The sequence below is a fragment of the Tachysurus fulvidraco genome, chromosome 11, assembly GCF_022655615.1.
Source record: "Tachysurus fulvidraco isolate hzauxx_2018 chromosome 11, HZAU_PFXX_2.0, whole genome shotgun sequence".
Taxonomy (NCBI): domain Eukaryota; kingdom Metazoa; phylum Chordata; class Actinopteri; order Siluriformes; family Bagridae; genus Tachysurus; species Tachysurus fulvidraco.
Genome location: NC_062528.1, coordinates 10,677,064 through 10,701,277, shown reverse-complemented (window position 1 = coordinate 10,701,277; position 24,214 = coordinate 10,677,064). Strand labels below are relative to the sequence as shown.

The following is a 24,214-nucleotide window of genomic DNA, read 5'->3' as shown; positions in this document are numbered from 1 at the left end:
ATTGGGTCTTTATTTGAAAAGCAACATCATTTATATCAGGATTTACCTAAACCTTTTATGCTTGACTTTGAAGCATACATATTTTAATAAATTAAAACAAACTTTTTTATTATTATTATTTTAGTCTGAATTTGATATAACAATACCAAGCTAAGAATAAACCGATGCTTTAATTTAATTGGAAAGCAATTAAAAACATGAATGTAGTACAGCTGAAGTACTTGTGTGCTGTTGAAACCATTAAAAAGCTTAAATAAATATACTGCAGTAATATTTATATCTATGCATGATAAAACTGTTCTAGAACAGGTAAAGTGCTCTAGAACAGGTAAAGTCATTGCAAAAAAAAAAAAAACAATGATACTGTCTTTGAGTTCTGCAATTTAGGTTTGCACAAATATTCAAAACAGTTCAGTTCCTCTCAGAAGAAACCTTTAACTTCCTCATTCTGACTGCAGCGGTGCAATTATTTAAAAATATTTTATAATTTTGGAATAAAATGTTTGAAGAAACAAAACACTTGAATGGATGAAGTGAAATGGATAGAGAAAACATCAAATTGACATCAAATAAAATAAAAAAAAAGCCCAAATGTGAACTTACAGTAGTAGACATAAACAACCTCTATCAGCCTGTTCTATTAAATCTTGTGTTTCAAACATCCATGTACCTGTTCTCACCTAAATGACTGTGCAATATGTCCCACTATTCCATACCTAATGAAACCCATTTACAAACTAAAGATTACTGAGTCATGTAATATTGCAAATTCCTGGACATTTTACAAAATTTTAAATGAATGCAACTTTCTTTAATGCCTTTCTTGTTTGAACACTTTCAACACTTTCCTGTTTCACTTACAGCTCTTCTCTGCATTTGCTAAGCACAGTACGACTACATTACCATGAAACTTTCTAGAAGTGATGGATCAACATCACTGAGCAGAATTTTAAAACCAACAGGGCTTTAAATGTTACATAGAATGTCTAATATACATTTATAGAGCTGTGACATTAAAACCCATCCGAACCTCCAGACGCAGGATATCCCATCCATCTAAAAACAATCCTGCTCATAAAACCAATATTATACCTAGATAGCAATGCCACCCATGCCATTTTAAACACCCTCGATGGTGAATGTGGTTTTTAATAACCAAGGATGAGCATAATTTGTTAGCATTTTTCCAAAAAAAAACAACAAAAAAACTTCTTTCAACACTGATTGACCATACAGTCAGACGCCTCTAGTTCCACACTGGAGAGGAAGCGCCTGGCCAGCTTGCGTCCATCATAGCTGAGCTGTGTGGTGTACATTGTTCTGGCATGTTTGGGGTACACAATGGTAGTGCTTCGGTAGCAATGCACCCGCTGACGGGGCTTGAACTCCAACTGGGTCTTATATCGTCTCCATGTGCTCTCAGAGACAGCTATGATGGTCTGGCTGCACAGCTCCAGGCCCAAACCCGTGGGCTGTAAACACACATCCTGGATGTAGTGGCGATCTGAATCATAGCGCACTGATGATGTGTATCTATAAATGATAAGATAATGCATGTTTAATTGATCACAACCTAAAAGAACAATGTACAAAGCTTCAGTCAGCTGAACTGCAAATGAGCATCACCTTAATTCTTTTGGGGGCAGAGGATCAAGCTCAATTCCTTCACCATAGGAAAATGGTTGCAATTGGAAAACACCTCTGACAGGTTTCATAGGACCCTGAAAGAAAAATGACAGGAATTTTTTTTTTTCTAATACAGTAAAGATTTCAGAGGTGTAGATAATAAGATATATACCTGTGACATATTTTAAAACAGGTTTGCTTTGTATTCAAAGAAAGCTCATGAAATCATGGCATAAAATACTTCGGTAACTAGATTGAACTGGAAAATATGTCAAATATATTCCAACATATTTGAGCCTGATAGTTTAATTCAGTTTCTTTCTTTTCTTTCTTTTTTTTTTGCATTTTAATTTGTTCACTGATTTAGCAACACATTTAAGGTTAAAATGTCTCGTATGTACATTATACATTATACTTATGTACATTATATTTTATATGAAACGTTGTAGTTTACAGCATCCAATAAACAAGTGAGCCTCATTATTAACTCAGTACATCCATATTGGTACTACTAAAGTTTCCAGGTACACAACTGCACACTATTTTAGGTATGCAAAATACATTAAAAAAATATGAAACATAGATACATATACAAATATAGATACAAAATAAAGTTTCTTGTAGGTAGCTTTTTTAAAATTGTATAGTACCTAAAACAGTGTTTTAAAACTTTTTTTTTTAACCCTAAACTGTGTTAATCATTAACAGCTAAGCAATAAGAAGTGGTGTCTCAGTGGTTAAGGTTTAGGCTGCTGGGTGGACGATTGTGAATGCATATCATCGCCCACTGTTCGGTCAGTTTTTGCTTATGTGTATGACGGTTTTAACTGAACGCTGATTTAGATTAAAACATCATTTAGACTGTGCGTAAAACTAACCGCAGCGGGTGTCGTGGCTCTGCTGTCGTCCTCACACACGGAGCTGGTGGTGCTCCGGTCTCCACTCAGCCACGGGCTCGGACTCACACTGGGACTGGGAGGCAGACCAGAGTCCGGACTGTCCAGCAGTCTCTCAGCTTTCAGATTCATGTCCAGCAGGTCTTCATCATACACATTGCGCAAATTGAGCCTCCCCACCATTGCCAGCCTGAGTGTAGTGTAACGCGTAATGCAGTACCTTTTAAATCTGCAGCTTTCAGTGGTCCTGAAAGCTCTTTCTGCCCTTAGATCCCTTCACGGATACTTCTTTAAATCCACTTAGCTACTTGTATCCCTGTTTAGTGCCCTGTTTAAGAGAGTAAGTGCAGTCCTTGTACCTGTTCAGGAGAGAGTCACCGGTTTAACATTACGCATAAACATCCCACCGGGGTTTAATCGTGGACTTAAAATCGGTTACATCCAAAATCGTGCAAAATACACCAGTTCTGATTTTGCCTAGTTTTTAAACATGTCCTCCTTCAAAGACGCTCATTGTTTTACCCTCAGCAGGAGAAACGGAAACGCTTTTAATACTGAGGTTCAGGAAACGCTGTCCGGCGCACAGCACAAGCCCCGCCCACTTCCCCACAATAACAACAGCCAACAGCAGAGTGTATAAAGTCAAAGGTACAGCTCATAGCTCATCCTATCCGACACTCACTCAAATTAATCACACAACATTCTACAACAAACTGAAGTGAACTATAAAACTATACAGTCCTTTTGTCAGCCAGAACCTGATATTACCACAGACAAGATTTCTCTTTTTCTGTGAAATAAAACAACAACAAAAAACCTGATTATTCAAAACTGGTTTATAATAAAGGTCTAAATCAAGGTGGACTTGTTTATCCAGCTTGCAACCTTCTACTTGTTGTTCCCTTACAAGTGTCTGCACATTTTTTCAATGTTCAATTTTCAATGTAAGTTATCCTTTGTACAGAGATGAGATTTTACACTTCTTTGTTGCAGGGCTGGTACCAAGGGTTTTGAGGTTTTCACTGGAAACGTGGATATAACCTACCTTCAAAGATAATTTGAACAATATAAATGGACCACAATCAGAGAGATAGTAAAGATTTAAATATACAGTACATCCACAAGTGCAAAAGGTGTATGCTTGATGGTACAACCCTAACAACAAGGTACAGTTTAGTGCAAATGACGGTTGAAGACCTACTTACTCATGAAACATTTCAACTAGCACTTCCTTCAACTAACACTTATATATATATATATATAAATAAAACTTTGACAAAACAGAGTTTTAGACTAAAACTTAAGCACTTTTGGACGTCGCTCTGGATAAGGGCGTCTACCAAATACTGTAAATATAAATGTACTCTTTTTCCTGAGTGTACAGTAAATGGTGTGGACACAGAAAACACAGAACTGTCCATTTGTGCCTGATCATACACAAGTCAGATACTACAAAATCAGGAATTACTTTCACAGTGTTTCATTGCTGAGACGTTTGATATTTAAGAACTACTTAATAACAGCAGCAGTAAGAAAGTAATAGTAAAAACATGCTTAAGACCTTTTGGCTAACAGTAACATTTTCAGTTTGTTCTATATGGTCATACATTTTAAACATTTTATGGTTTCCCAAAAAAACAGACTTTCATTAGATGTGAGTTTTAATATAAAGGTTTTTTGCTCAAAACAGTACAATTAGCTACATATTGAACAGATTGTACAGATGCACTGGAGGCAGATTATGTTGTAAAAGTGAACACAATATGACAGATGGCAAATTAGCTGTCGGCTTGCCTACCAAAGAAGCACATTTAATATTCATAGATAGTTAAGACATACCCTATACAACCAAAAGTATGCAGACACCAGACCAGTCATACCCACTGGCTTAACAAACATAAAAGCTCTGTGTAGACACTTACTGTAAGTACATTTACAGTAATCCAGCCTTGGCAAACCATGTCTTCACTGACCTTACTTCATGCTCAGGGGAAATGTTTCAAACCCTTAGTTCCCCTGAAGGGAAATTGTATTCTGTAACTTTAAAAAGACATTTTTGACAATTCCACACCTCCAATTTTGTGGCAGCAATTTGGAGAAGGACCACATACGGGTATGAGGGTCGGGTGCCCATTTACCTTTGGCCACAGTGTATATGTGGTATATATTACTGTTATTACAGTGTGGTGTTTTGCACTATTTACTATACACTACAGAAATTACAATTTATTCCAAGGAAACAAGTCTTTGCTATGTCTTTTAATGTCAACTGAATGATTAAAAGCAGTAGTCAGAGTAAAAAGCAGTAAAGAGGTGGCAAAAGCACCACCTGTATATAAAGTGAAAAATCTCTAAACTCAAATCCATAACACGCAAACAAGTAGACAGAAAAAATCATATAAATAGTTCACATTTTCACACATAAGCATCAAATTTAAGATTATGACTGTTATGAAGATTACCATCAAGATTATGACGGTTATGCAGAGTCCCTAATAAGGCCCTTTTAAGGAATTTCAGAAAGACTCTGTGCATAGGATCTGCTCATGTGCTGAAAAATATCTCAAAACATCTTTAAACCTTTACAGTTTTGTCCATTCCAAGGCAACTCGTTTGTGTCCCATTGAGAGACAGGAAATCCCTAGTTTCTCTGTGGCACAGAGCACCTAGGGCTCTACTCCTAAACCTGGAATCTGCATTACAGACTCATACCGTTTACGCACCGGGTCCCCTAACACACACCATTCGCAAAGTGCCTCATAACCATTTACTGTAATGGTGAGGGTGAAGGGGACATTTAGAGAAATCACTGCCTTTAAATCATTCTGATATTTAGATTCCCAAGCCGGAAGAATTTGTGCCAAAGTAGCAGCAGTAGGTACTTTTTGGACTATTCTGCCATCCACTTTGCTTTAAGTGCAAACATATTTCAGAAAACTCTGCAAAGTAAATGACATGCATTCAGCCACTATGGAAAGCCTGTGCATTAGTGTTATAAAAGAGAAAAAAGGAGGAAAAATTCAGGGACACTAGGGTAAATGACTCATACATGCCAGCAACACAGCAATGTGTTACAGGAAATTTTACAAACAACTACTGATTCATGGGGTTTACGTTAATTGATGGAATGAAAGCTTCATTATTTTAAGGGGGTTTCAGTACAAGACGGCTGATTCATGTTAACATGGGAATGTTCTCTTTTACCAGCTTTAACATGTATGAATAATGCCTCTTTGATCTTTGAATGTTTTATGAGTTAAGACACTGCAAGAGAGCCATAATCGGATATAGCTTTAACGAGTCCTGTGTAATACATTGATAAAGAAATGGTCACTGAATTCGTTTTTTGATCAGCTTCTCCAGTTTGCGGATGCGTGAGGACTCCTGCTCAGGCGTTGGCGTGCTGAAGGACATTGAGGGCCCTGTATCTGGCCCCGAGGGGGGAGTGGGTAACCTCTGTCTGAAAAGCTCCAGCATACTGCTCTGCTCACTGCGCTTCAGTCCCTGAGGATACACACAAATACATACACACAAAAACATGAGAGGCCAACAAACACAAAGACAAACCGGCTTCAAGAAAAGCGCAAAAGGACTAAAAAGTCAGACATTCTCTTTACACCAGCATTTTGGCCCATGAGCCTAATTCATTTATTATTAAAAAAAATTTCAACGAGAAAGTACGTTTAAGTTTATTTTGAAGGTTAGAAAAAGTTCTACAGTGACAGTCTGAGCACATAATACATACTGACAGCTACTTTAGAGTCCATGTAACCATTAAGTAACTTCAAAATATAATAAATTGCACAACTGTGACTTGTGCATGGATTTACCTTCATGTCTAGAATTTTCTGGAAAGTCTCTGGGTTCCCATCAGCAAGAAGCTTGATATAATTATCCACAAAGACCACTGATGGCTCATGAGGAGCCATGACCACCTGAAGAAGAGAAAAGTCTTTAAAACTGAAAAGACCTTGGTCCTGTCTCAGTGCTTAAATGTTCCCACATGAGCAAAGTATGGAGAGCAAAAGAGCATTAGACAGTCACCAAATTGCAAACAAAGCAACACTCAGGAGTTATATTTAGGACCTTTTTTAACAGAGCAATTACTCTACGCTTGAACGGAGCTGAATTAGCCTAGTCAGTAATTGTTTTTGCTATAATGAGAGACTCTGGGCAAATAAGCAGTTAAAAAGGTTAAAAAAGGCATGGGCCCATGACATGGAGATCTTTTTTTTTATTGTGAGAATAACTTGCAACTATTCATATTTATAACAGAGCTGGAGAACACATGGTGTACAGACACTGAAAAAAGATATGGACTAGCACCCCCGACATTTCTTTCCCTGCCAACCTCCATTACTACTCATGTATGCCTCGAGGGACAGGGCTCACAAATATGCACAAGTCAAAGTTGGAAAAGCGAAATTTAACTTTGTGGATTTTGTGGAATTTTAATGACAATCCCTCCCTTCAACAACGTGATTTACTTAGTGGCTGCCTGGAGTTAAGCCAATGAAAAGCCTTGAAGCTGCTTGTTGTATTTAGCATGTTGTAAAGGAGAGAGATAAAGCAATGACACGGGTGAGAGTGTAAGAGAGTGAGAAAGGCAGAGATATAGACAGACAGACAGACAAACAGACAGGGAGAGGCCAAAGGGCTGCCTTTCCGTTTAGTTTCCAAAAAGAGCCACAACAGGAGGGAGAGAGACTGTGGAAAACAGACACGTCTCACTGGCTGCTTGCTTGGCCTGCAACACCTTTGCTAACTTCTCATCTCTACTGGGTCAGGAGCAAACTCTTTCCCAGCACAGAGATCTAAGAACATCTTTAACAGATTATTCTCAGTGTTAGCTCTGTAATGAACATCATAAGGACAGCCAAACACTAGCTTCCAACCACAGTGGGCTCACATTTCAACCCTAAACCAGTGAATGTGTCACGGAAGTAACAATGTTTCACAGAAGTAACTCATTTATGCTTGGAAAAGACTAACATTGTGAAATGCAAACTGACAGCAGTCCACTGAGCACAATATACACATCAACCCTTGCTAATTCAGTGGTCTTTTGAGTTAAAACCCAAAGCAACAATATAATGTTTGATTTTTTTTTCACCAATAAAACAAACTTTAAAGCTCTGCAAAAGGCAAAGTGGTACAAAAGATGGGAGCAATTACCCAGGATGTACCTGGGGCAGTGTAAAGTTAATCGTTAATGCTAACCAGATCTAAAGGATCTCTGTATGCATTTATTCAACTTGTCAATAGTAAAAGGAATGCATATAAACATATTCATTACCAGGATATTAAACAAGATCAACAGCACATAGCTTTTATGCTGACACAGTCCAATAATCCATATTATCTAGCAGGCTAATGGGTAAGAAGACACACCAAAAAGCCAAATACTCAAAAAAAAAAAAAGTCCAACCTCATAACATATTTGTAAATTATTTTGTAATTTATCTTCAGCCGTTAAAAATAAAGCAGTATTGAATAAAGGTTTCCATAAACAGATATTTTATCAAAATCGTAAAATGGTCTTGTTAATACACAGCCTAATTTGACAAAATTAATTTTATATGAGACCCACAAGCGGTACAGCAATTCACTAGCACACACCAGACACAGGCTTTGGGCATAAGTATGATTTTATCTGAGATATTTATTACACTTATGTTATTAGATATAAGTAAAGAAAACTCTCTTCCCAAGACAGCTGTGATAACTCAAGACCTGGCAACACCAGTTTGACAGCAGTTCAGTTGCAAACTGAACCTCGAAAAATAAACATTCCTGTAATGAACAGTACAAGCTGATATTTTTAAACAAACTTATCCTAATATCAAGATGTCACTGTTCACTAAACGTTTATCTGTTAGGAAATTGCCTGTGCTGGCATGAGAGTGCACAATTAAACCTAATCCCAGTCTGCCATTAGGAATATCAAGGCTGAATTCCAGGCAGATGAGTAAAAGAACAGGAAGTCCCAGGGGATCCTGGTGGGTGGCATGGGAACAAGGGGTCAATGTGTCCCATTACTGTGGTTTCCATCCACCTGTTTTGATGTGAGGTCTGCACACACGCAAATCTGAATGAAAGAAAACTGACTGCAAGTATGTGGTGTTGTTTTGGGTTTGTTTTTGTTTTTTTGCAATGAGTGCTTTTTCAATCATAGCTTGATACTTTTCAGAAAGTCACAGAGATACTTTTCTCAGCAAACTGAGCCAAACCATCTAACCTTGTCTATTTATGCTAAAGGAATAACCAAGCAAACCAAATCAGAGAGAGAGAGAGAGAGAGAGAGAGAGAGAGAGAGAGAGAGAGAGAGAGAGAGACCCTAAGTAGTGGCCTGCTGAGCCCAGGTACTTCCTGCTGTGGTTACAGAACTCATTAAAACACATGGACATAGCGGTGAGTGAAGCTCCTCTTCAGTGCATAGCCATTAGGACCTTTATGAGCTGCTCATAATGAAATACTTTTCAGACCTGTATATATATATATATATATATATATATATATATTCTTCTTCTAATGTGTATACATTCAGTCTTATATACACATGCACACTTTGTTGTTGTCTATGTCTAAATTAATGACTGATTCAAAATGTAGACACTTAAAACAATGCTTGGCCCATTTGGGAACTTTGGGGGAGAAAAAGCCATCATGAAGCTGTTTGAAAAGATAGCAAGAGTGAGAAAAGCTTCATTAGGAATACGGTTAAGAACTTAAACATTAAATAATGTGAAGTGTTTATCACTTTTCTTGGTTAATACATGCATGCTCACTGATACTGTAATTGTTCTCGTTATTATTATTATTATTTGAGAATAGTTCTCCGCACAGATACAACCAAACTTTTCACTGCATTGATGGATGAATTGAGGCGATTACCTTTAGAATCATCTCTGCCCGAGTCATCCCTTTGACCACTATTTTAGTGTAACTTGCTGGAGCTTTGCGAAGGACCTGCGAGCCAATGGATGGGAGGTCTAACAAAACTGTCTTCAGAGAGTGCGTGTCCAATAAAAGCTACATACAAAAATGACAAAACAACCCGGAGGGAGCTCAAATTAACTTAATTTGTTTTTCTTTAGTATTACAAAGCTAACGAAAACAAAAACAAGATGAAAAGATTTACTGCACCACATTTCATGGAGACACAGTTAACCAGCAACCATTTTTGGTTAATCAGCAACCATATAAATAAAATTAAATCAATAGTTTCACATCTAATCGCTGTGGCTTTGTGTTTACCTGCTCAGCTCCAACCATGCTGATGGGTTTACACCTGAACAGGTGGTTGATGAACTTTGGAATAAAGGAGCTGAAAAGATGTTACGGATATAGATGAAAATATTTATATTCTGAATTAATTGTTTTGATTTAAAAAAACTGTTTAAAAGTCATTTGATAGGGTTCAGATACAGACTTGATGAACTTTATGCAGAACTGGGTGAAGTATTTGCGGGTGGCAGCCAAGTTGTCTCTGATGATTGGGACATTTTGTTTTATATGCATGATGACTGAAGTAACGTAGGGGCTTTGGTCACCAACATGCTCCACGCTCTGCCATGGCATCTGCACAATCAGAGGCACACACACGCACATGCAAACGTGCGCGCACACACACACACAGTTGCTAGTCTGACAGAAATACACCAGTCATCACTGTGGGATTACAAAAAATTAATAAAGTTTGAGGCAAAAAAACCCCCAAAAAAACAATAAGTATTTTAAAACAGTTTGATGCATGTCTTTAACCTACCTTGCTCATGGCTGAGAGTGCGGGGTCACAAGCCGCATCCAGATCCTGAACCAAAAGCTGGATGCTGTTGGAGATCACACTGCCACGCAAGCAAAAGCAGTTATAGCTAAACACATGCAAATAAAGAGAAACAAGGAATTTATTTGAGAATCATATGCTGTATATATTTAACCAGTTGACAGTTACGTGCTAAAGGTGTCCATCTCTCCTGTTAGATTAATCCGTTCCATGAGTGGCTTGTCCACTTTTTCCTTTAGCTTCTCCTCCAACTGTGGGCAAAACAGCACATAAAGACCATTAAATAAATCCAACCATCAGTAACATTTTGCTAAGTTGAAACTTCAGCTGTAGCTTTAAGTGCCAGGCATCCATGACCAACAGAGAAGACAGTTCACTAAAATAAAACAGTACCATAGACTGTCGAGTGAATAATGTATGAACAGTTCCTGATTTTTTCCCCTGAATATTCAGTTCTGTTCCACTACTTGGTGGAATAATCTTTTTTCATTGGAATCCAGCAGTGCATTTGCAAGCATCAGAAAGTACATACACATAATTCAGACTGATTTCTTCTGGTTTCATCTTGCCAATATGATATGCAGTACGCACTCCCAAACATGGCAATTTCTGAATACCTTAAATGTACTTATCCAAGTCACTCCCTTCTATACCACTAATAATTACTGATATGTTTGGCAAGCTAAAATATTGGAAAATGAATCTATATCGTGTAGGAACATATTGCATGCAAATTTTTGATAGTGTAAATAAACACCTGAATGAAGCTGCTGCTGCTGTCATTTTATTGTTTTGTATAAGCCTAGACTCTTTAATGTTTGGGTCTATATGACTGATTAAATAGATAGGCAATCTGGTGTATTGTGTTTGTAATGACCTGCTGAGTGGTAGCAAGGCAGTATTCAGCTGTGCTGAGGATACTACATATAAGACAGAGCTCGTCTGTGGTAAATTTGGCCACCTCTGAACCCTCTTTTTCCTTTAACAGGCTGCTTATGGTCAGACCGCCACTGTTACTGCTTGTCCTGTAACACACACACAGACACACACAGACACACACAGACACACACAGACACACACAGACACACACAGACACACACAGACACACACAGACACACACCCTGTTCAAACAACCCACAAAAGATTTTTCTTCAGTTTATATCCTTTAGTTTGAATCCCCAATTATATTACAGGGTGAACCAACCATGCTAGAGATTGGTACTTATTTGCCTTGGCAGTGCAGCACAACGTACTTTTCTAAATGATTTTGTTCACTAAGCATTAGCCATAACCAGAGCATAAACAGCTCCACATAGTATCAAAAGCCAGTCATGGCAGAAATAGAAGACAAAAAGCAAGTCAAAGTTAAACCATATGAGGGGCTGGGTGCACTGCTGTAGGCCATCACTTACTTGGGCAGATTCCCAGACAGGATCTTCCAGGCATACTCGCGCAGGTACTTCTGGAAGATGGTAGTAAGGGCAATCATGGGTTCTCCTGTGCTCAGCTGAGAGCACTGGACCATACACTTTTTATAGTATACAAAGAGATCTGCACAGCTGGGCAACACAGCTCCCCCTTCTTCTGTGCCTGACTTAGGGGGACCTTGTGCTCGGAAATCAGCCACAAAGCGGTCAATCAGCTCCCCGAGGTTCCTGTTACAATGGCAAACAACAGAGAGCTGAAACACCAACAGTAATATGACTGGTACTGTGCTGAGGTGTGAGAACTATGTGGAATAAGGAGCACATTGTCTGTGCCAACACTGTGGGTCATCCCCTTCAGCACTCAGTAACCAGATAGCAAATGCCCAAGTAAAGAATGTGGCCATTTTTCATGCCAAACAGGTCAGCCTGTACTGGAATAAAGGAGTCCATTGTCAAGAAAAGGTCAGTCTACTTTAGCCAATGTACCATAACAAGAATAGACAAACCCCTCTTTAGAGCTTACAGCTTTGGAAGTTCTGGTGAGTAAGAAAAAGGGCAATGGAGAGAATATGGGAAAGAAGGAGAAAATAAAAGGAAAATGCAAACAGAGACAGAGAAACAGATCTCCTGCTATTACACTTCTCGGTTGCTGTGGTTAACATGGGAAACATTTCTGCTCGATGGAAAGATGAAATTGGAGCACAGATGAGGGAATGACTGATGAGGGATTAATGCTGGGGACATTTATAATGTATGCAGCATGATGACAGGATTACATATAAGTACACAGCACACACATATGAACACGCACAGAGGACATGAAAGCAAACTGCTCACTCCAGTTTGGAAGTAAATAAAAGTCCAGTGTACAATGTAATACATAAGCCACTTGTATTGAGTGTATGGGTCACTTTGTCCTTGTATAATGGCTTGCACATTGCACTCACTTGTCCTGTGATTCGATGTAGACGTAGAGATGAGGCTCGAAGCATTTTGAAACAATGCCATGGAACGGGTTCTCTGGGGTCTTGGGCTTCTTCGGCTGAAAGCAGGAAAGTATTTAGCAAACATGAGGTTCTTAAGAAGCTTGACAGAATATCTGATAAGTCTGAGAACAAGGAAGGAAATTGCACTGTGTGTACATTTGCAATCTTGTAGATTTGCAAGATGTAGAAATGCCAAAAATGACGCATCAAATTTCAAATAATACTAAAACTGCACATTATCTTAATTCACATAAAACTGCAGGACAGGCCGAGATGAATTGCTTACAATTTCACCACTGAGTTGTACAATCAAACTGTATTTTATGAAGATGTTGATTACATAACAGAATAGTAATGAAAACAGTAACATGCTCTAGACGTTTGGTGAAGTATCACATCACATGGGGTTTGTTGATTCTGGAAGTGTTTTTCTGTACATTCCTCAGCCCCAGCTGACCTTCACACAAATGTTTTAACTATCTTTGTTTAACTATTGTAACTCATCCATGAAATCTTAATTCAAGCAAAAGCAATAGACAAAAACAATCTATATTACTGACTGTAATCCATAAAGACAGGATGAGTGATGATGAGGATGATGAATAACCTCACCCTGACCAGATCTTCATCCTTCTCAGAAATGTTGTCCTCTCCTGACTCATCCTCCAGAAAAGGGTTAGTGGGCTCCAAGGGCGTCTCAGGTCTCTTCTGCAAACAAAGGAACATTAAACTTACAAGGAAAAACATCTCTGCCTCATTCACTCTGGTTTAACGCTCCAGAACTCCACCGTGAACTGGACAGTAGAGCCAGGAACATCCTGCTGGCCTTACCCCCGGGCTGTTACTCAAGGTGCTGCCTGAGAAGCGCTTAGCCAGCAGCCCCTCAAAATTGGTGGTCCTCTGAATAGCAAAGAGCAAGAGTTTGACCTCAATCTCCCTGGCACGAGCTCGCATCAGCTTGGCCAGTTCAGTCCTGGCACAAAAAACACACACAGTGATCAGCAAAGACCTCACATACGGACTGGAGCTTCAGGTCAGGCAGTTAAATAGGGTAAAACATGGACATGGTTAAACTGACCATGGCTGCAGGCCAAAAATGAGCTCCACCTGCTCTAGGTTTTATAAATGAAGCCTGACTGAATAGAAATGTATGAAGCTTATGCTGATGAAGAGGGGAGCAATGAGTTCTATGAAAATTACAGTGGAACAAAATCAAACATTCTTTCCATTGAATCTCTGGTAAAACTTTTGCCTGTGAGTAACAGACAGCACTTAAAATATTTTGCTTTGCCTATTCAATTATTTACCTAATCGTTTCCTTTGCATAGGTTTAATTAAAGGATTTGTCTAGAATATCTCTTCCTAATTATTTTATAATATTTTGTCATTTAAATCCATGAGAAGCTGAAGAACTGGAAAGATTTAATTTTAAACCCTTGTGTGCAGGCACCTGGTGATATGGCAGAACTCCACGGCGATACGCTCAGTCATGCACCACTCTTCAGGAAACATGCGGACGTACTTCTCCTCATAGTCTACTAGCTGACGCTTTATCCATGCATATCGGCGGTCAATCTTATCCAACCATGCCACCTGCATTTAAGGTACGACTGTCAGCATTCAGATCCGCACATTTACACTAGGAGTCTTATAGTGAGGACAAACTGTAAACCACACTTACATCCTGGTTCTCTTGAAAGAGTACCAGGTACTCAGAGAGATGCTGCCTAATAAACTTCTTGATTATTTCCTGCTTAATGCGAGGATCCAGGACATTGGCCACCAAACAGGCATCTCTAAGCACAATGCTGGGGCCTCCAGGCCTCTAATAAACACACCAACACATAATTATTAGAGAGTGCATATGAGTAAGTAATTAATTAACACTAACAGCAATAAGAAAAATATATGGATTTTATAATACATATTAAATTGACCCTTTTTATATGAAACCCGAACATTTTCAAAATGTAATATAATATGTTACATATATAATGAATGCAGTACTTCTGATTTTTTTGTTACACTGCATTACCTTTGAGCCCTGAGCAGGAAAAGCCTCATCAAAGTCAGCTAAGATCTGTGTGCCTAGTTCACTTTGTGCTGCTTTCACTCTGCAGAGGAAGAAAGACAGACACACAAGTTTCAAAGGGTAAGAACCCCCACAGGCACAGACTGGAAATCTCTTGTGCAGGATCGGCTTTTAGGAGAGGTAGAGTGACTTTCCTTGTCACATGACCCCATAATGGAAATCCACTCTATCCGATCTTACTCCTAATCCTTTGAATTAATGATCAGCAGAAAGTATCATGGGAATGAAACAGAATATTACATATGTATTACGTACATGCATAATATTATCATAGAATTATGCAAAAAAAAAATGTTTAGCACCAGGTTTTTATATGCAAACAATATTCAGTGTCCATCACAAGAAAAGCAGCCTTCTGCTAAGTCATTTGTTTATTAATACAGTAAGTTATTCAGCTATGGAGAAATAATACATTGCACAAATTTTGAGCAGGAACTGCTTATCTCTGCTTCTGGCAAACTGTATCCCTGAAAGCTTTGGCATTCATGTTGTTCAACAGAACTTTACTAATACTTTTCGTTTCATTAATCACACAGGATCAGCTAGTTCTAGCTGAGGTGCATTTACCAACAGAGTTTTTATTTTTGGAAAATAAGTCAAATCCGACCTGATATCGATCTAGCTTTTCATGCCAATCATTAAACAACAATGCTTAAGCTCTGATTTGGGAATCCAAACTGGATATGAATATTGCAATGTATAATTATGATAACTGCTCTATAAATCATCCAGTCCTAATTTTGCATGTTTATTTAGTTTGCACACAACAAGTTACGATTACATTTTATTCCTTTAGCTTTTTGCTGTTTACCTTTAAAACACAAAAAGCCAAACAATGTGAAAAATCAAAGAAAATGCAATGAGGCAAAAACCTTTTTAATGATACTGTCTGCAAATCTGTGTGTATTCCTGCACAGTGTTTGTTAGGTTACTGCACTCCCAGCAGTGTGCAGGTTCATGGTTATTTAAAACTGACATTAAAGTATCACAGAAGGATCACAACATTTTTTGATGCTGGATGTAGCCTTCCAAGTGCTTTCCGATATTAACAGGAAAGGAGAAAAAGCCGAGCTCATGGACGAGTCTTTCTCAAGTATTCTCAAGACCCAGCGGTGTTTGAAGTGTGGCAGGACTCACAGCTGCTGTCCTTAATCAAACGTCTTTACCACACATTTGTCTGTTTCTATTCAGGGTGGTACGGGGTGGGTGAATAAAAGTATTTGATTTCTCCCATTTCCGGACTGGAATAAATAATCCTGTATTGCTGTAGGGAAAGAAGATGCAAAACATCCTCCAACAGCTTCTATGCATTGCTCTTTCCCCAAAGTTACGTTCAGCATTCAAAACACAGAAATCCTTATTGTGCTCTAACAAAAGCACCACCCAAGCAACAAAGGGGGTAATATATGTTTACACTGTTGTAAAAGTCAGAACAAAGCCAAATGGTCCAGCTTTTTTAATAAGCTGCAATGGTTTATTACAAATATACAGTAGTAGAGCTCCTCATTTGAAAAATTATATTTGCAGCTCTTTAAGGCTGCATCGCACTTATCCATAGCAAGTGCTGGGGTGGGGAACGATAACTATAGGAGCAGGGAAGGGCAACCAAAGCTACAAGCCTTTCCAGATAAACATAAAGGCACTGGAACATTCTGTGGAATAGCTTTCCACATGAAAACACCCTTCCTTGCCCCTTATTTATGAAACAACAGCCTTATCAGTCTACCCAGTATAAATACACAGTGGGAAGCACTGAGCATTAACGACACGTGGAATGAGATCCAGGTCTTAGGTCTCAAGATCTCACAGTCTTCACTAAAAGTCTAGTCTCTATGTCTGCAAGTACAGAGACCACACCACACAGCCAGAGACATGGCTCCACTGTTGGAAGAATTAGCCTGAGAAAAAGAAAAAAGAAAAACACACACACACACACACACACACACAAACACAAACACACACACACAAAAAAAAACACTGGAATAATAAAGAGCAAGTGGAACAGATTTCCTTCCTGTGTTGCATCTGTAGTAAACATAAACAGGAACCTCAAACCCTCAACATCATTCAATTTAGTGAATTACACCAGAAAATTAGTCGTATAAACACTGCCTGCCCTTTAGCTCATTCAGATAACATACCGATTGTCTGAGTATACAGTTAGACCACGGCTCACATCACATGCCAAAATGTATTACAGTTTGGATGTTTATTTTTTTAATTCAGGTTAGATTGTAACATGGTTGCAACATTAGGATGACCTTCAACAGAGGATAAATGGGTTGAGAAGGGCTGGAGAACAAGATTGCGAGGGCACGTTCACCTTTCAGACAGTTGGCGGATCTGAGGGATGCCCATATACTTTTGGAAGTGTTCCAGCACGTTGACTACTCCCTGGAGCAAGTTGGCGACCTCCCCATACTGCCTCTTGCGTGTCATGGCTCTGAAAGATATGCAATTAAAAAGACATTCTAAACTTATATAACTGACCAAACAGCACATGGTTCAAGTGCTTCTATCTCTAGTCTGTTTATAGCAAACAGTGTGGCCACTTACTCCAGTGAGTCCACCCCTCCTGCTAGCATGTGCAGGTGATTAAGGGTAGTAATGGACGTGGTTAGGTTACGCTTTGCATGGTCCAGCTGCTTGATGTCCCGGGTGATCTCTTTTACCTGGGCAAGAGAACAAACATCTTAGAGCTGATGGCTCCAGCATATCCAGGCCTATGCGGTTTCCCCATTGTTCTCCTGTCCCACTAGCTCCAGATAGCCATACCCTGCCCTTCCTCTGACCTACTCAGCACCGCTTACATGCAGATGGCTGATGCATAACTCAAGGATTAAAAAAGGCTGCAGCATAAGGAGGACACAGGATGTCATGATTTCCTTCCTATTTAGCCAGCAGCAGCAGGAGTGTTGGGAGACAATTTATACATTTTGACCAGACCAGATTCCTGTGTGTAAGCTTATTTTTACTCACCATTTGCTCAGATTTTTCCGCTTTGTCCTTGATGTCTTTGATTTTGCCAAACAGTTGCTGGATGGCTATCTGAGCCTCCTCCAGGGCCTGGAATAGATGCAGAATTTCAGACACACTGCATCTGTGATCACTCTTGGACGTGCCATAATGGTTTCACTGCTGTCATGGTGCCGACAATGATACTTCAATTCAATTCAATTCAAGTTTATTTGTATAGCGCTTTTTACAATAGACATGGTCTCAAAGCAGCTTTACAGAACATAAACATAGAGCAGTAGGTAAACATAAGGAATGATAAAAGAAATAACGAATAATAAAAGAAAAAGAATCAACAGAATAAAAAATTCAAGATTATTATTAGATATATATATATATATATATATATATAGTTCACAATGTGTATGTATTTATTCCCTTATGAGCAAGTCTGAGGTGACTCAGGCAGCAGTGGCAAGGAAAAACTCCCTTAAATTGGTAAAGGAAAACACCTTGATACTTGCTGCATCATTACAATAGTGGCAAAGGTTTAAAGGGTAAAAGCTAATGCACATTAAATACTATATTCAACATATCAATTCCAATTGTAATTAAATGTTTTGTTTTTTAGACAGCAAACTCCATTTTCAAACCACACCAAAGCAGTTTAAAATCCTAAGTAAACACTGTTTCAGAGTATTCTTTAGTCAAAGGGTTCAATAAAAAGAGACGACGAGGATGATGATGATTATGTTGTTGTTTTCCTCCTCCTCCTCCTCCCTTCACTTTATTTTTAGTGCCCGTCTTTCACTCATACAAGCAGAGAAATGAGAACCAAATGGGAACACTTGATGAAAAATCCTCACTCACAGTTTGTCCTCACATTCCAACAGGGTAAGTGTACAGCAGATGCTTTGACCAGCATTGGCCTGCCACATGTTCGCCCACCTAACCCACTGCTATTGACCAGGCGCCCATCCTAGCCTTGAAGTAGGCTGCCTTCCACACCAACAGTTATAAACAGAGCCAAACTTCACAAAGCTATGCAAGGTCTTGCTACACAGCTCAGCTGGGTTTTAATAATGGTAGTCACTGCTAGTATTTTTGCCAGGCCCAGGGCTAAGCTGACCAGGAGGAGGATGGTTGGCTCTCACTTACTCTCTCACAGGCAGATGGAATGCTAACAGCTGGCACCAACTGCCTCGTGGAATTTACCACTTTAAAAATATATATAAAGATTTATCCGCTTCAAAATATAGCCAGACACGGACTTTCTCTGTCGCACATGCAGTTGACAGAATATTTTCAAAAGAGCAACAAATCTCAAAACAATCTGAAGGCTTTCCAGTTACTTCTCAGTGAAAATTTTGAACTCAGCTGTCTTTCGCTATGGCTCTGTTGTCATGCCTGATAAAGCCTATGTAGGAGTGTAACTGAGAAACCATTTTCCAAACTTAACCTCAAGTTCAACACTGCAGATATGCAGATAGAGGGATGAGTGGCCAGCCATTTCAAATGATTTATTTCCAGAGTAAGAATCTGAATGCTGGGTGTGTACCTTCCTTCCTCGTCCATGGCCAATATACCGTTGGCTGATGAAATCAGGTGTTAAAAGGGTTCAAGAGATCTGTATTGTTGAAATACTTCAGGAACATCAGGAATACAAGCCTTGTCTGAAGTCAAGCAAGCTATTAAGAAAGCAGCTTTTGAGCATAATAATTTACCCAGAAATACTAAAAAGGGACAAAAAAAAAGAAAAGAAATAAATAAAATAAATCAGGGTTGTGCAAAGCATAAATAAGCAATCTGTGGGGTCCAGCTAACTCATTCTCATGCAGTGAATTTGAACAAGTCTTCTTCACATACAAATGAAATGTCAACATTTACATTTACAGCATTTGGCAGATGCCCTTATCCAGAGCAACATACATAAGTGTTAACATACTCTAGCTGTGGTTTCTGCAGAACACAATGTTTATAGTTCCACATTGATGGACTAAATACAGCAGTAGAATATCACTCTTTACAGGGACTAGAAGAACAGCGTTTTTGACAATGTGTGATTGTCTACCAAGATGCTTCCAGTGACTAATGAAAATATAACCATATACCATTCACCGTTCAGCTAATTAGCCTATTCAAGCTGTAAAAAAAAATAAATCACATTGATCTAATTGATTATTTCAGTTACTGATGTACGCACCAACTAGACCTGCTATGGAACTCAAAGAACCATTAGTTCACAAAAGACAGGCATTTCCATGGCACTTCTTTTCAGTTACATAATTAAGGAATCAGACATGAAAACACACATTAAAAGCATCAAGAGTTTCTGGTTTTTAAGTTTTAATAATCCACAAACAAAACTGACTAGGTTTTGACTAAATACAGAAAATTATATCCTAATATTATTATTGTTGTTCTTTAGAATTTCCTCCATAAAATAGAAATCATTCAATTTAATAATCATTAAGATTATTTTTTGTAAACTCCTTAAATCTTAAGACTCTTAATAAAAAGAGTAATACAAGACTGAGTGTTAAAAAAAACAAACCCACACACACTTTCTGCATTTACATATTTTTAGAGTAGTTCCTCAGCATTCCTAATAAGCAGTTCCACATGCCAGAAACTAGATGAGACTCAGGACTCCCTACTCACTCTGTCACAGCCATAAAATCCTTATAGGAAGCCCCTACCCCCAGCCCCATCTGGGAACACAATACAGCAAGGTTTTTATATGGAATTTCAAACTGCATCAAAGAAAATAATATACATGACAGTTTTGGCTGGGCTAGACAACAATGAACCAATGGGAGGGACCAGTGACAGCAATAACTGGCACCAAATGCAATGGTGTCTTTGTGATTTATGTGCTCGGTAGAATGTTGACGCGTAAATTTCACCGTATTGTAATACTGTTTTTTAGTATTATGGAAAACATCATCCTTTGTGTCAAGAAATATCACAAGCAATTAATCAAATGAGATAGACCGAACTTCCAAGGTTGTTGACCGAACAGTGTCAAAAATGTGTGAAGGCAATCAGGAAGAGAGAGGTATGTAGCTACAGACATGAATGCAGGGTAAATAAGGTTTTTCTTCAAAACAAGGCATTTAGTGAATTAGCTTTTTTCCTGGGGTGCGCAGCTGCCCATAACTTCCACTAAGTGAGCCCGCTCAGCAAACAGACAACACCATTTCTTTTTTCTCTTTCCAAGATGTCCACAAGGCATTTAAACAGGGTGAACATCTGTGGAACGTCGCTGGAGTCACTGCTTATCTGGCCGTAAACCTCTAACTCAACATAAACGCTCTGAATCACTCTTCAACCTCTCCTGACAAAACGGCGAAGAATGATCTTTTCAAATCTGAGAAGGTCTGAACAGTTTAAAGACGCATGTTTTCCCACCACCTCCACACAGCTAGAATTATCATCATGCAGGCCCCTGAGACTGCGTTTCAGAAGCAAATGTCTCCACCCTAATGATAAATACTTCTCAGACTAAACAAAGAACAAGCTGGTGTGTTTTCCATCTCTCCTCCATCAGCCCCCGGCCTCTACATCTGTAATCCAGCATTTCCATCTGCAGAAGGGATTTTCCTTTTGCTTGGTGGAAACATCTCAGAGGGATACCGGCCCAGAGACTCCAAACCTTGACTTTCCACATCTCGGAGTAAGGTGGTTATGGGACGACCACCAGGCCCCTCTCAGTCTTCGCCTGCACCGGCTCATACCTCACAATTAGGTGTCACATTTCACCTCTGCCTGCTGCTCTGATTGAGCACGGATCTGTATTGAATCAGGGTTTTCCACCAGCTCCAAGAAGCAGCAGGACACAAAACCACAATATGGAATGCCAGCATAGCCGAAAAACAGGGGAGTCTAAAAGAAATGTGCTTTCTCTTCCAGTGAGAAGTGGGGGCTAGGAACGTGACAGCTCTGAAAAATCACAGCTAATATGAACACAGGAAACAGAAATAAATATTAAATGTCATTGGAAAAATAACTGTGATATTGAATATATGATTTCTGCTTAGAAAAAAGCATGCGATAAGCGTGTCAAACCCAGGTTATGAGAAAACGTGTGAGAGCAGACAGAAGACCTCTGACAGCAATTGCAGCTCACAGGATCTGGTTTCACATCTTACACTACAGAACTGTAGCAGCTTCCTCGTATTCATGCTGTAGCCATCAAGCAAGCTTGACTAACATTTCTCTGCTACTCCAATTCATCTTACTTCTCTCCCAACAAGAATCCATCATCTTACACAAACATTTATTGTCAAGGCCCCTTTTCAGAAAGTACACATCGACAATCTTTCGTTTATTTTTCACTGCGCATGGATTATTTGACTGAGCCGGCGACTGGCGATGTGCGGATATGAGACACCCACCTGCCTTCCATCCTGTCCCACGTTAGTTTGTCCCCTCACCACTGTCCTGATGTTGTCATCCAGACGTCTGTGTAAAAGACACAAAAAAGTACAAGTCACAAATCATAAAGACACCAGGGAGCGAATCACTAGTGTAATACACTAATCAGTATCAGGCATCGTAATCATTTTAATGGCTAATGAAAAGCTCACCTGATTTTTAGTCGAATCTTGTTTACCACTTCATCTATGTTTGCCAATGACTGTTAAAAGCAAGATTAAAAACATAAAAAAAAACTTAGAACATAACTGACTAAAAGTCAATATTGCTATAAATTAATGCATATTAACACAAATATTCCCCGAAGTCTAATTAAGCAGTCCTTGAAAGATAGGGCACAGGGTAATAGCACAACCTAGTGGTCAAACCAAGAAGAGGCAAACAATGAAATACATAGTGGTGTAAAATACAGATACAAACTAGTCCCCCAAAATGAAATCAACATTTAACAAACAAAACCTGGTAGACCCTTATGACTAAACCAGTACATGTGTACCTTTATCAGTTCGTCCAATAGAAAACGTGCAAGTCTTTTATCACTATTATACGCTTATTTAGGAATATTAATCATTTCCTTTTGCACTGAGCATTTTTTATTTTCTCTGTTACGCCGTGCTTTTCAGTCCCAGTCATGCCCCATGTTAGTACACCTAAAAGACTCTGATGTGTCGAATGTAAAGGAGGTTTTAATATCTGATTCTCAATCTCAAACAAGTGTGTTTATTTATGTAGAAGTTTTTGTGACAAGTGTCAAGGTTCTCTTAAACTGTCCGTGACAAAACAAATAACAGAATCACCAGCCAAAAAAGCTTGCATAATATTGAATAACACAGGAATACTTGTTTAATATATTTTTTATTTCATATATTAATAAAACAAAAAACTTTAGCTGACCATAACCTTTGCCTTGCAAAGTAAATAAAGGATATATAGATGCCTGTGACAAGCTCAGATAATTCTCAAATTATTTTTGAGCGTATGTTTAATTTAACTAAACAAAAATCAAAGATTCATTTTAATCTGCTCTTAAAATCTTCCTATATCCTTTCTAAAATATACCTTTAATCATTTTTGCTTTTTGGGAAAAGTGCAATCATCACATAAACTAATGTTTTATGCAAGCTGTCAGACCATCAAGTTACTCACCTGCTCAGTTGGAAACAAAGTGTTGATGTATTCAACTGCATTGAAATCAGCTCGATCCAGTGGGTCCTGACTGGGAAACACCTTAAAATAAAGGGATAATGAGGAAAATAATAATAATAAATTATTGTTATTAAACCATATCAAACAATAATTACTCAAAGTGTATGTCTTGTTGATAAACCCAGCTTGTAGCATTGTTTATTGAAAAACATATTTCTCTGTTCGTTTTTGTAGCTTCATACAGCCCTGTGTGTTTTATAGGTGCAAAAACAAATGCCAAATAGTCTAAATACAGCCAGATCACACAGACATGAAAAATATAACGTCAAACTAACTAGTATGTCTTATAGCTAAGCTAGCTAGCAAACACTACAACTATGACACTTATTAAAATAAAGTATTTACAATGGTTAGTAATGTATTTATTTAGTTCATTTACTCGACGATTTGGTCAGAATTACTGTTCAAGGTGATGAAGGGAAATGACAATGATAAACAAGCTGATAGAAGCTAGCTAATTAGCTAGCTAGCTAGCTAACCTGGAGTGACAGCTAGCTTAGCCTAGACAGGAAAATGTAGTAACTGTCGTATTTCGAAACATATCTATATACCTGCTCGATGGCCAGCTGCACTTCGGGGGTAAGGTGTAAAATCGCGTCCAAATCCTCCACAAATTCTAATTCTTCATCTTCCATCATTGTATAAAAACAGCCGGGTGACAGCTAGCTGTGAGTCTGTAATGATGCTGGAGACCTGCTACTGATCGCTCCTCCAGCTCAGGACTAATGCCAACCCATTACTGCCCCCCACAGGACTGGAGTCTGTCTTACATTTATTAGTGACATGCAGAAAGTTTAACACAA

The 24,214-nt window shown here is 38.7% G+C and overlaps 2 protein-coding genes across 2 annotated transcripts; both read right to left on the bottom strand.

Moving 5' to 3' along the window:
- Positions 1-151: 151 nt before the first annotated feature.
- rflnb (refilin B) lies at positions 152-3,086 on the bottom strand. Its single transcript, XM_027147957.2, has 3 exons — positions 2,505-3,086; positions 1,627-1,721; positions 152-1,533 (listed from the first exon to the last, which is right to left on the bottom strand). Exons 1-3 carry the CDS (start codon positions 2,703-2,705, stop codon positions 1,215-1,217), a joined length of 615 nt encoding a protein of 204 aa, XP_027003758.2. The 5' UTR covers positions 2,706-3,086; the 3' UTR covers positions 152-1,214.
- A 1,084-nt stretch (positions 3,087-4,170) lies between these two features.
- vps53 (VPS53 subunit of GARP complex) lies at positions 4,171-24,142 on the bottom strand. Its single transcript, XM_027147775.2, has 22 exons — positions 23,963-24,142; positions 23,352-23,432; positions 22,358-22,407; positions 22,166-22,232; positions 17,793-17,879; positions 17,370-17,485; positions 17,137-17,256; positions 14,757-14,835; positions 14,403-14,546; positions 14,172-14,314; positions 13,553-13,694; positions 13,334-13,429; positions 12,683-12,777; positions 11,721-11,963; positions 11,186-11,333; positions 10,477-10,559; positions 10,291-10,369; positions 9,955-10,103; positions 9,780-9,849; positions 9,417-9,554; positions 6,353-6,457; positions 4,171-6,026 (listed from the first exon to the last, which is right to left on the bottom strand). The coding sequence occupies exons 1-22, from the start codon at positions 24,047-24,049 to the stop codon at positions 5,853-5,855; spliced, it is 2,496 nt and encodes an 831-aa protein (XP_027003576.1). The 5' UTR covers positions 24,050-24,142; the 3' UTR covers positions 4,171-5,852.
- Between the last annotated feature and the right edge of the window lie 72 nt (positions 24,143-24,214).